The 13,431-nt window shown below is 41.0% G+C and overlaps 1 protein-coding gene across 7 annotated transcripts in view; it reads right to left on the bottom strand.

Annotated features, from left to right (window-relative positions):
• The window catches only part of LOC133479074 (zinc fingers and homeoboxes protein 2-like), a 32,696-nt gene that overhangs the window by 1,942 nt on the left and 17,323 nt on the right, over positions 1-13,431 (bottom strand). For 4 of the 7 annotated variants that reach the window (XM_061775543.1, XM_061775547.1, XM_061775546.1 and 1 more), the window contains 11 exons: positions 12,993-13,378; positions 11,990-12,688; positions 9,224-9,436; positions 8,823-9,089; positions 8,458-8,673; positions 8,296-8,380; positions 6,493-6,678; positions 4,313-4,719; positions 2,088-2,328; positions 1,848-2,016; positions 1,422-1,541 (listed from right to left, as the gene is read on the bottom strand). In XM_061775543.1, coding sequence (XP_061631527.1) covers positions 1,424-1,541; positions 1,848-2,016; positions 2,088-2,328; positions 4,313-4,719; positions 6,493-6,678; positions 8,296-8,380; positions 8,458-8,673; positions 8,823-9,089; positions 9,224-9,436; positions 11,990-12,688; positions 12,993-13,073 — 2,682 coding nt within the window. In that variant the 5' untranslated portion in view covers positions 13,074-13,378 and the 3' untranslated portion in view covers positions 1,422-1,423. Of the gene's footprint in view, positions 1-1,421; positions 1,565-1,847; positions 2,017-2,087; positions 2,329-4,312; positions 4,720-6,492; positions 6,679-8,295; positions 8,381-8,457; positions 8,674-8,822; positions 9,090-9,223; positions 9,437-11,989; positions 12,689-12,992; positions 13,379-13,431 lie in introns of all 7 variants that reach the window. The other 3 variants (XM_061775548.1, XR_009788829.1, XM_061775549.1) reach the window with 3 other exon arrangements.

The following is a 13,431-nucleotide window of genomic DNA, read 5'->3' as shown; positions in this document are numbered from 1 at the left end:
ACAATTAAGCTGAGTCACTTGCAAGATCCCAATAATTATAATTCTGAACCATTGTTACAGTCAAGTTCCACGTGGAAAAGGTCTATTATTCACAGTTAAGGTATAACAACAACTGTGCAGCCAAGGGTTTAATCACATTGAGATTTCCCCACAAATAACATTTAACCAAATGTTCAAGACTGAAAAGTGAACAGCCAGAAATATATGTCCAAGAAATTTTAAAACTGATTCTCACTGATAAACTCAGATATAAGTTTACACTACAGGGAACATATCATTAACTGCACTGGCAGTGCCGCCTGCCTTCAATAATAGCAGAGTATGTATGTGTGTGGGCACGCCAATGATGGTATTGTGTGACTGTCAATCACGCCATGCCATCAAAGTGCCCTTTGGAAGGACCAATCACAGTTAATTAGACAAATAACTTCCTGGGTGGATGAGACTGCAGCTGTGGCATTTTAAAGGCCCAGTTCACCATTCATGGCCACAGCCAATCACAGAGAGTTCTTTCTGTTGTGGGTCATACAAGGATAAATTCCTCTCTGGGTGAAATCTAGTGAAAAGTAGGAAACCGCTGAAGCCAAGATGGCAATAGTGAAGCGGCACCACGTGGCGCAGAGAGTTGTGTACTTCTCGAACAAGAATATGGTGACTTAGATTCCCCCCCTCGGGTTACTTGAACATGCTTTGTTTCATGAATGTATTTTATGAAAATTATGTCCTGAACCTAATTGTTGTAGAACTAGAGCAAATAATACAAACAAACACATATGTTATGTGTAATACGTACTGTGCTACTGTATAGTCATATTTATGACTATATGGCACAGGTAAACTCATCATTGCACTGATATACCTTTACTGTACCCCCAGTATTTAAATGACTCACCACTGCACTGACCAATCAATATCATTTCTTTTCAGCTTGCCTCATTGATGATGATTGTAGTTCAAAGTACTAGTGTGTATACGGAAAATCAATATTGGAATCAGGCTATGCTAACCATGCAGACTTTCTAGGGCCAAAATATTTTGGGAAATTGCTGAGAATATCTGTGGTTCTTCTCTCCATTGTTTACTACAACAAACAAAAAATGCTCGGTAGATTATACTTTATCTATGTGTCTATATCTTTACCTATATGCTTCTTGCTAAGATATTATATAACATTGGCAAGCCTGTTTATTTCCATTTTGTGTTCTTTCTACCTTGTTACCGATTAGACTTGAATCATCCAATACAACCATAGTAATTTATCATCCATCAATGGCAGTCGAATAAGATGTTTGGACACAATGCAAATACTAATTTATGCTGTTCTTTCCAAATGAAAGGGAAATATACCAAATACAAGCTTCCCAGCTTTGTTTTGCTGGTCAATTAAAATTCAAAATGTATAATAAAATAAATTTACTTGCCATCAGCCAGTGACCCTCCCAGGTTGCTCCAAGGTCAAAACATCAGCATCTGCTGCCAGTCTCGGTCTTTGTAATCCTGCCTCACTCTCTTCGCCCACAGCCACAGTCACCTGAACCCACCTGCCGAAAACATAATGCGCAAGCTGCCAGACGCATGGCATGATCTTTTGTATGTTCTGGGATATGAAACTGAGCTGCATAATAATAAATATGACCTCATACGTCACTGGACAGATCTTTAGATAGTAACAGAGCATTTTTTAAAGGTAGAAATGTTGTTACAGCTCGTGCATCTCAAGATGCAAGTGTACCCAATTTGAATAGTTTGAATTTAGAGACTAGGAATTGAGGACTCCATCCATTTTCCGTACCACTTATCCTACGAGTCTGAAAATGTTTGGACATTGGAGCTAATAAGACACCCACCTTCCCTTTTCAGCAATATTAGAACTGGTCTGGTCCAGCCTGGCCTGGCCCAGGTCTGACACACTGTGAGTGAGTTTTTCAGTCAACCACTGTACTGTGTCTGGGTTGGACAGCTTGGAGTTCTCCGTAGATGCGGCTTCTGCGGTTTTCTTCTCACCTGCTTCCTCCACTACACCAACGTTTGTAGGGTTAAACATGAAAACGATACAAAACATGATATAATGATCCTCTGTAACATACCTTTTCCTTCCAGTGGTACACTTTGTTGTTGTTTGTCAAAATTGTCTCTCTTCTGCTCTTGTCCTGATTTCTGCTGTTCTTTTTGGCTCTGGTAAGCTTCCAACCAGTCCAAGGTCTCACCGTTCTTTCGGGCCGAGCGGTGTTCCTTAAACCAGCGGACAATGTCAGTGCGGCCCAGGCTTGTTTGCCCCTCCAGCTGGCTGTACTCTTCAGGTGTTGGCCACTGGGTCCGACAGAACATCTGCCAAGACGGGTCAGAGGAGCAAAAGCAAAACATTACACATTAGCTATTCAATTTGGTTTTGGAGAATGTGGTTTACGTGTGAAATAATAAGATTATGTTCTACTACTTTTAAAGGCCTTTTAACATTGCACTTAGTATGGCACAGTGTGCCCGATCAACCTATTCATTGTGTATGTGCTGCCGTCTGCGCACAGGGTGCGCGCCTGCAGTGGCTTATGCACTTAATGGAAACATTTTCAATTTGAGCAGCAGACCGCTGTGCCGGGATGTCGGCACATTCAATAGGAGAGATGGTGGCAATGGGATTTACGAGTGACAACAAAGAGATATTGGTGAAGTTGTACACTGAAAACAGCATAGAAATTAAGGAAAAGGTTATTAATTCGGTGTCCCGAGCTCTAGGGCACAAGACAAATGTCCCAGGTTGTTTGAAAGTGGTCGAAATTTGTGATTTTAGCATTTTTTTTTTTTTTAAAACAGGAAAAATGTTAGCTTTAAATTAAAAAAATAGCTACACATGCTTCACTTGTATCAGGTCTCCGCCTCCTCCTCATTATAAGCAAAGGCAGGGCTTTCCGTTGTAACTTCTTAATGTCCAAACCAGCCGGAAAAAAGGCACCAGGCTACTTCCTGTATGGTATCTTAACAACCAATACGAAATATTGGCACACTTGCACCATGCTGCAGTCATCCCTGCACCATGCGTTCTACCCAGCTACCCTGCATGGCAAGTGATGTGGAAGCGAGGGTGCATTTTGGGTGTCATAACCTTATTCTGCAGTGCTGCACAACACATTTGGATTTACACTAAAAGTAAAAAATGAATCAAAAACACATCTGAAAGTATAATAGTCTTTAGTGATTGTCATTGATGTTCACCTCTAACTCAACCTCTCCGGAGGCTTGAAAAATAAGGTTCAGCGGGGTCTAACAATTTTTGCCATTCAATAATGTAACGTGCAGGTATTATTAAAATTATTTCAAACAAACTTTCTTAAAATGCTCACTCGAAGCTTGAATATTTTGCTAAATTTACTGGTCTCGACATTAGTGATTTGTCAGCCGTGAACCTTCTGGGTCTTAGAGCTGGCTCTTGGGAGTGGTTTTGTTGCATTTTCTCATATTTTTATGTTAAAGCTGTATGCGACTGGTCAAGATACAGCGGCTGAAATAATTATTTAACACGTCACCATTTTTCTCATTAAATACATTTCCAAAGGTGCTATTCACCAGATGTTGGGAACAACCCAAGTCATCCACACATACAAAGAAAGTAGAACAAATTAGATCAGAAATTAAGTTGTGTGTAATAATGTGAAATGACACAGGGAAAAAGTATTGAACGCATGAAGAAAGGGAGGGGATTTTAGGTGTTGTCCTGGCTTTCCATGTCTTTTTGCACCTCCCTTTCTTCATGTGTTCAATACATTTTCCCTGTGTCATTTCACATTATTACACACAACCTAATTTCTGATCTTATTTGTTTTAATTTCTTTGTATGTATGGATTACTTGGGTTGTTCCCAAAATTTGGTGAACATTTCATGTCAATAGCACCTTTGGAAATATATTTCGTGAGAAGAATGGTGACGTGTTCAATACTTATTTCAGCCGCTCTATGTGGGTGTCCACACTCACTCAGCAGAATGGGCCAGGTGGAGGTTACAGACATGCAGCACAGTGAGCAAACAAATCGGAGCGAGGGAGAGACAAGAAGAGTGTCAAGAGAGCATTACTATATAGTGTGGGAGCACACGCTGCTAGGTGAAAAAATGAGCGTCAAAAAAATAAAAATTTTGATACATTTTCAATTAAGCAGATAAGAGCAGACTGCAAAATTCAAATTTCATATCGGGCAGATTCCACAAAAGACGTGCATTAGGCATTAATGCTAACAAGTAATCAATTTCTAGTCACAAGCTACAAAACACATTAGCTTATCCATCAAAAAGTGAATTGAAAGTCAGAGTATCAATTGTTACCTCTCGCAGCAGAGTGAGGGAGCCACTTGGGATGGGAGCTGGGCTCGTCGACACAGATAGGATGGGAGGATGTGGAGAGGAGGAGGATGAATTAAGGATGGGAGGTGAAGCAGAGCCAGACAAGGTTGGAGGATGAGGGGACGATGCTGCAAGCATAGGAGGGGAGGATGAGGATGACGAAGAAGAAGAAAGGAACTGTGGGAGAGCTGATGATTGGAGAATTTTCCCATCCTGCTCACGATGAGAGGAACCATTGAGCAACACGCCTGGCCTGTCGCCTTTGTCATCTGTATTCTTGGAGGTCACGCTGAGCAACGCCTTCTCCATGTTGTCCCTCAGCGCCCTGCGCTCAGAAAACCAGCAGTCCACCTCAGTCTTGGACAGCCTGGTCTCCTGGGCCAATTGATCTACAGCAGAACAGAGTTCAAGGAGTCAGGTGAGTTGCTTCCACTTGAAGCTGGGACTACTGTCTCTGCAGGTTCCTAGTGTGTTGGGAGTTAAGAGACTCAATGTGAGAAAAAGCATTAATGCTCACACCTATCTGTTCTTAAATATAAAAAATGTAATTTGATTGAATGACTGTTTATAGAAAGAAAAGTAATGTGTCAGTGATGTCATGGCATCATCTAAAGATTTTAGCAAAGAGTAATCAGATGGCTTTGATGTCATCCCTATGGAATCAGATGATACCTATAATATGTACTACATCCAGTACTCAAGTCCTGAATTCTTTGGGATTTCATCTTTGAGACAGCATCTTTTCCAAAATATCCACAATGTATAAAGTGAATTTTCTTGTTAAAATGGCTCCATATAGCTATGCACACATCAAAATTACTTCAAATAAACATTGTGTTGGTAGATTATTTCGTTGTTGTAACAATGGTTCTTGGTTATGAATATTTTACCGTTGGAAAGCTTATTTATTACCATTTTAAAATGGTGCCACATTTGAAAGGAACATGCATTTGTGGGATGAGCAGAAGAGCTGAGTATGCAGGTCGCAGCCATGCAAAATTTGCCTTATCGGTGCCACACAGCTTATTTTGCTCTTACCATTTACTCTTGTTTGGTAGATTGGATGATTGAAGTTTCAAGAAACAAGACATTGGCAATTTAACAATCAGGACCCTCAGTAGCATGTGGAAGAATCATACACAGCCACAACAGCCTGGCACCTCCTCAAGCTGTTCACCAGTCACTGCTCTGGGATGGCATCCCATTATAAAACAAGCATTTGTCGCAAGTCAGCCAACGTGGTTGTGTTGGTCACTCTGGGGTGAACAGCATGCCTAAGCCGGTGTGGTTGAGATCAGGCCATTCGATCTTCTCCACTTCCAAATTCTGGACATAATCTCTGATAAACCCCGCTCTGTGGGGGCGACTGTTGTCGGAGGACAGTTCGGTCCCAGACTGTTGAGATATATGCTTGCCACTGGTTGCACAATCTCATCTCCATATCTCTCTGCATTGAGACTGCCTCCAATTATCATTTTTCCAATGAGGAAGATGCCTCCTCACATTATCAACCTGCCTCCACCAAAAGATGTCATTCTATCAAACATTGCTGTATTTGGTAAATTTTTCATGGGCGCAAACCCGCATATTCAGTTCTTCTGCTCATCCCAAAAAATGCATGTTCCTTACAAATGTGGTACCATTAATTAAACACGCTTTCCAACGAAATAAGATTAATTGCCAAGAAGCATTATTACAACAAAAATATAATCTGTCTCTGTCTGTCCCTTCACAAACCCCTTTTCTGTCCGGCTCCATTTCCAATAAATATCACAACAACCACATAGGGAGTATTATAAACCCCTAATGTACAGAAAAACTGTTCCGGCATGAAAAGGCATACAGATCCAACATTCTGCATGACCATGCAGCAGAACAGATGATGTTAAAAAACAAAACAAAAAAAAATCTACCAAACAAAAATTTCGATACTTTTTGTGATATTTATGTTATGTCAAAAGCACAACCATTGCTAAACAAACGGAGCCTTTCACAAATTCTGTCCATCATCCCTGTGAAAAAAACTCTCTTCTCAACAGTAACATTTGTTTGGAAAAAAATATTGGGATTTTTGGGAATTTGAAATCAATCTATGTACTGTATTTTCAATTTTGTTACCAAGGTTTTATTACTCTTGTAAAAGTCTGACATTAGAGTTGTACCAAGCTGAGTGTCCGTTGGAGTGCTGCTTCTCTGGAAACTCTCCTCGAGTGCATTCAGTTGCTCCGTGGACTTCCCCTTGACCCGCTCCAGCAGGGGGAAGTGGCTCGGGACCGCTTTCCTCACGGGTCCATCTTTAGGTACTGGAGTCACATCAGCTTTCACCAGCACTGGGGGCGGAGGAACACCTTCAACAGGTACAGAGAGAAAAATCTATTCATGTTACCCAGAAATTGAAATGTAGACCAACAGTAGAAATATAGGTCATACCGTATAGGCCATAGATCACCTCAATGCATCGCACTGTTTATAATGATATATTCCACAAGAAGTGCAAACAAAAGTGGAAGTTGAGTTAAAGTTGCTGAAGCACAGTTTCATCAGGCCTTGAAATTGAACAATGAGATTTTTTTTGTATAGATTATGTTACCTGCAATCGGCACACATACAATGTTTGCATATACAGTAATCCCCCCTCCATCCATTTCACTTATCGCGGGGGTGGTCTGGAACCCCTGTGATAAGTGAAATCCGGAATATAGAAATAAATACCCTATTTAAATACACCCTAGGCATATTTTTTAGCAATTTGTTTCTCAAGGTCTTTAAACACACTTATAACACACTTACAATATAAACACATTCAAACACATAATACATTGAGAGAAAGAACAATGGATAATAAAAACATATTGTACAAACAATATTTAAAAAGGTTACAACTGTAATAACAAAAAAAAAAAAACACGATATAGCGGGACCACAATAAAGCAGGTGTTTCCTGTACACAGATTTGATTACAAACAATTACAATGATATTTTAGTAAAATTCAATCAAGAAGGAAAATATAATTTGAATATTGACATCATGTTCTTAATGCAGATATTTTTTGACTGTTAGGTTCAAAGGAGTGTTTCTTTACCTTTTCAAAATGCCTATTGTGTATCGTAACATTTATGACATTTCAGAGTGAGAGAAATAATTGTAATTTCTTGACATCATTAAAAAAAAATTATATTGCTCTATTGACAACATTGCAAATGCATACGTACTGTACATATGTCGCATGTGCACAACATTCAAACCACAACATGTCGAAGAGAGGCAATGGTCTGTATGGCAAACGATAGCAACTTAATAAAGCAGCATATCGTGACATAAAAGTGCATAACTATGCATCGCTAATGTCTTGCCACCTCCTCAAAGCTCCTTTTGCAAGCACAATGAATACATGTTTTAGACTGTCAACCGCATCATGTGATTCAAAACCCACATCAGCAAAGCTAGGAGGACTTGGGACATTCATTGTATTCTGCATACATGTACACATGACAACTCTAACTTGGGTAAAATGCAGTCTATATATCTTCTGCTCATATAGTTTGACGGGTAAATTGCAATTAAGAAAAATACGTAAATGTATTTATGGTCTTTGTGTGTAATTTATGACATACAGTTGTGAGATTGTTGAAATAGCCACGTTATATTCATTCATCCATCCATCCATCTACAGCCACTTATCCGGGGTCTTATGTTGGTTACATGGCATCAGCAAATCTATGCAAAACACTGTCTCCAAGCTGGACCACCAATATTAAAGACCACCAAAAGTAGACGGAGTTGCCATGGCAACAACAGAGACAATGTTCTTCTGGTCCCAAACCAGCAAACCAAAATTATTATGAAGCTGTTATTTTAGGACTGCACTGCTGCACATTGTTGTTTTAAAAGTAGCTTTAGAGCTTTAAATGAAAATGTACAGGTCTAAGTAATTCGTAATTTCAGACGTGAGACACCAAAATACCTTTGAGATTAAGGAGCCTTTGTTCACTGAACCACTTCTTAATCTCTCCTCTGGACAGCCCAGTGGTCTCTATCAGCCTGTAGATCTACCAAACGACAAAATGCATATGACAACCAAGGCCTATATTTATTTCAGTAACATTGATTATTTCATTATTCCTACCTCTTCTTCCTCAGGGAAAGGACACTGCATATAGCTGGACCGTAGCACTGAGAGCTGCTCAGCTGTTTTGTTGGGGTCTGCAGTGAAGTTTAACACTTTGGGCGATGCCAGCTTGGATGTTGCAATAGGCGCAGATATGGCTTGAATGATGGAGGGCCGTTTATTCTCTGAGGCAGTTGAGGGTGAGGGCAAGGGTCGTTTGAGTGACTGGGCAACCTGTGGAAAAGATGGAGGCAAAGACCTTGATTTGAATTAGGACGACTTTTACGTTTCAAATAATTTTTGATTCTGGATGATGTTTTCCTAATTGCCAAGACTGGTTTATGGTCAAATAAATGTCTGAGATGTCTGTCTGTTTTTAGCACCTGGTTAGCCAACGTGAGTGCCAGTGGTGCACATGTGACAGTAGAGCCGTTGGCAACAGGAGTCAGCACCAGGCTTGTCTGTCCCAGGAGTTGGCAGGGGACGGACTGGAGGACTGAGGCTGCAGGCTGCACTGATTTGGAGACTGCGGTGGTTACTGGTGATGGATTGGCGGATGACTGAGTGGTAAGCTGAGAAGTTACAACTGTGAAGGTCTGAGGCACAGAGGAGATTGTACCATTGAACATCTTCTTTCGTGCTTCCTCCACCTGGTATGAGAGAAATGTAGGCTACGTTCATTAACACTTCAATTACTATTACGTCCAATAAGAGTGTGTCTGACTGTGACTGTCTTGAGTGGGCCTCCAACAACTTGCATAAATATTAATTTGATCATTTGTACCTCCTCCGGTGACCAGCTAATGCCCTGTTTGAGCCTCTGCGTGGTAAACCACACTTTAATTTGCTCCTCTGGATGTTTCGAGACTGCAGTAAGCCAAGAGAGCTCAGCTTGTGTTGGGTATGGGAATTTGTTGAAGGAAGAGATGAGGGTCAGGTTGTCATCCAGAGAAGGGTTGTATTTGGTTGTGTTGAGTGGAATAGCGATCTTCGGCACCTGGAATATTAGTGTACAAAACATACAGTAGACATATTGCTAAATATAGTCAAATTCCAACTTTTAATATTGATATTTTGTACTGCATATGTTTTATTGGCTGTAAAATACAAATAATGACATGTTTAATCCATCCATCCATCCATTTTCTGTACCGCTTGTCATCACAAGGGTCGCGGGCATGCTGGAGCCTATCCCAGCTATCTTCGGGCGAGAGGCGGGGTATACCCTGAACTGGTCGCCAGCCAATCGCAGGGCACATATACACAAACAACCATTCGCACTCACATTCACACCTACGGGCAATTTAGAATCTTCAATTAACCTACCACGCATGTTTTTGGGATGTGGGAGGAAACCGGAGTGCCCGGAGAAAACCCACCCAGGCACGGGGAGAACATGCAAACGCCACACAGGCGGGGCCGGGATTTGAACCCGGTCCTCAGAACTATGAGGCAGATGTGCTAACCAGTCGGTCACCGTGCCACCATATGTTTAATATGTGGTGAAATAAATTCAATGGTTATCTTATCCTAGCATAAAAATATGGAAGCACCTAACTGGTTTGGTCCAAAAGTTAATAAAGATAATAAAAGAACCTTAAATCATTCATTTACGATATACACAGACCTTATTGTTAAGCGTTATTTGGTACATTCAAATCCATAATTTAAAGGCTAGCAATCACAAATCCCAAATATTAAATCAACCTTTGCCAATGCCAATTCACATTCAGGAACATAATTATTTTCATAAGAATACTTTGCCATTGGGCAGAGGGCAAACTGGCTCAGTCAAACTCCTGCCATCATGGACAGATAGCATTTGATGGATCATGCCAGTTTACGCTAACAATCTCCAGCTACCATTCCACTAAGGTTTTCGAAATGTCTAAATCTCTAACTGAACATTGTGCACTTGGAGACAGTGAACAATACGGTCAAAGGTTGGTAAATATACGACAAAGTATTATATTACTTGTTACACTAGTACACACACAGATATATTATTATATCGTGCTGGAGTGCACGTATATATATATATATATATATGAAATGGACAGTCATGGCTAAAAACATTGGCACGCCAAATGATGAATGATTTTTTTGGCCAAATGAGTGTATCATTGTGGAAAAACGTGATGACCTAGGACTTTTTCACTGTACAACCCCAATTTCAATGAAGTTGGGACGTTGTGTTAAACATAAATAAAAACAGAATACAATGATTTGTGAATTATGTTCAACCTATATTTAATTGAATACACTACAAAGACAAGATATTTAAATGTTCAAACTGATTAACTTGATTGTTTTTAGCCAATAATCATTAACGTAGAATTTTATGGCTGCAACACGTTCCAAAAAAACTGGGACAGGTGGCAAAAAAGACTGAGAAAGTTGAGGATTGCTCATCAAACACCTGTTTGGAACAGGTGGACAGGCTATTTGGGAACAGGTAGGTTCCATGATTGGGTATAAAAGGAGCTTCCCTGAATTGCTGAATTGAATCAAAAACCGACATCAATGTGGAGAGGATATCTCCACATGGGCTCAGGAACACTTCAGAAAACCAATGTCAGTAAATACAGTTCGGCGCAACATCCGTAAGTGCAACTTGAAACTCTACTGTGCAAAGCAAAAGCCATTTATCAACAACACCCAGAAACGCCGCTGGCTTCTCTGGGCCCAAGCTCATCTAAGATGGACCGATGCAAAGTGGGACCGATGCAAAGTGGAAAAGTGTTCTGTGGTTCGACGAGTCCACATTTCAAACTGTTTTTGGAAATTGTGGACGTCGTGTCCTCCGGACCAAAGAGGAAAAGAACCATCCGGACTGTTATGGACGCAAAGTTCAAAAGCTACCATCTGTGATGGTATGGGGATGTGTTAGTGCCAATGGCATGGGTAACTTACACATCTGTGAAGGCACCATTAATGCTGAAAGGTACATACAGGTTTTGGAGAAACATGTGCTGCCATCCAAGCATAGTCTTTTTCATGGACGCCCCTGCTTATTTCAGCAAGACAAAGCCAAACCACATTCTGCACGTGTTACAACAGCGTGGCTTCGTAGTAAAAGAGTGCGGGTCCTAGACTGGTCTGCCTGCAGTCCAGACCTGTCCCCCATTGAAAATGTGTGGTGCATTATGAAGCGTAAAATACGACAACGGATACCGCGGACTGTTGAACAGCTGAAGCTGTACATCAAGCGAGAATGGGAAATAATTCCACCTACAAAGCTTCAACAATTAGTGTCCTCAGTTCCCAAACGTTTTTTGAATGTTGTTAAAAGAAAAGGTGATGTAACACAGTGGTAAACATGACCCTGTCCCAGCTTTTTTGGAACGTGTTGCAGCCATAAAATTCTAAGTTAATGATTATTTGCTAAAAACAATCAAGTTTATCAGTTTGAACATTAAATATCTTGTCTTTGTAGTGTATTCAATTAAATATAGGTTGAACATGATTTGCGCATCATTGTATTCTGTTTTTATTTATGTTTAACACAAGGTCCCAACTTCATTGGAATTGGGGTTGTATTGCATCCTACCTGGGTGTAGTTTACAGGCCGCTGCAGGGAAGGCATGATGTGAGAAAGGCCATCAGCTTTGAGGAGAGTCGACTCTGGGATGATTACTGTCCCGTTGACATTGAGTGCTGTGATTGCTTTCTTCGTCAAGTCGGGGTTCAGTTTACACAAATGAGGCTCCGTCTGTTTATTATCTGAAGACATGACTTTTTGTTTCCCGATCTTGATTGCGGTGGTTTTGCTGAGGGGCACAGTGCTCTGCCCCTCTGCTTTACCAGACACGACACTGGAACTATTGTAAATGACTGCATTGTTACTGCAGCCCTCTATTGTCTGTTCCAAGATGGTCTGATTGTTCATTTTGATGCGTTTAAACTTGAAGTTGCTCTCCCCTGGGTGATTCCTATCGTTATGTTCTGTAAGGGAGTCAAACTTTTTTGTGTTGAAATTACAGACAGCACACAGATACAGTGGGTTGAGGATGACGTTGGGGTGGTTGGCATCCACGTGTTCTTTGAATGTGTTGAGGTTCTGAGTGGAAAAGGTACAGTACTTGCACTCATAGCCCCTTTGCTGTTTACATGAAGGCTTGGAACTGTCTGATGACTCAGACACTGGGATGTCAGGTGCTGCTAGGGATTCAGGGGTCTTCCCCGTCAGGTCTAGGTCAGCAGATGGATCGGTCTCCATAGCATCCTCCTCAGTATGGTTCTCTGTTGTCTGGCAGAAAACGATTACAAATGTGACATGGCAAGAGATTTAATTTTCAAATCGGTGGATCATGGAAAACAATGTATCAATTAATGCAAGACTATGTACAGTATAGTATATACCCCAATAACAAAGCTAAGATACAGACAAAATGTAAATAAAAAAACAAAACAACAACAAAAAAAACCTAATATGAATTATCCCTTCTGTATAGGAAGCGTATTTAGATTGAAATAGAATGTTCATAAATCATAAAATATGTATAACTGGCTTGAAGCAAGGCATTATAGACCCAAGACTTTTAATAGGGTACCTCCTCATCATCATCCAACTCCACCATGGTCTCCTGTGGTCGGATCATACAGGGGGTGGAAGCCTTCCGCCGGCTAGACATGATGATGATGAATAATGATGGAGGGCTCCTTGCACTTTTACTTGGCCAGATATCCGGGAAAGGAAACTATGACTGGAGAGAGAGTGAGGCAGGACGACTGCCCAGACAATGTTTCGACTCGCCAGGAGGACTGACTTGTACTGTGGACAGGTCAGACTTTTAGAACAGGGGAGCCACTGCCCCCTGGGCCACAATGAGTGGCTGCAGAGAACGGAGCAATAGAGGGTGAAGTTCTGAGCACGTCTCGCTGACAGTGTCAGCTCCGCAGCAAGATGACCTCATGAAAATGCATGACAGGACACCACCTGGACAAACAAAAATAATATCAGCCTTTACAGTCACAAGAAAGCATTGCAGC

The sequence above is a fragment of the Phyllopteryx taeniolatus genome, chromosome 6 (genome assembly GCF_024500385.1).
Source record: "Phyllopteryx taeniolatus isolate TA_2022b chromosome 6, UOR_Ptae_1.2, whole genome shotgun sequence".
In the NCBI taxonomy this organism is placed as follows: Eukaryota; Metazoa; Chordata; class Actinopteri; order Syngnathiformes; family Syngnathidae; genus Phyllopteryx; species Phyllopteryx taeniolatus.
Note: the sequence above shows the minus strand (reverse complement) of the source record. Positions and strands in the feature narration are given on the sequence as shown.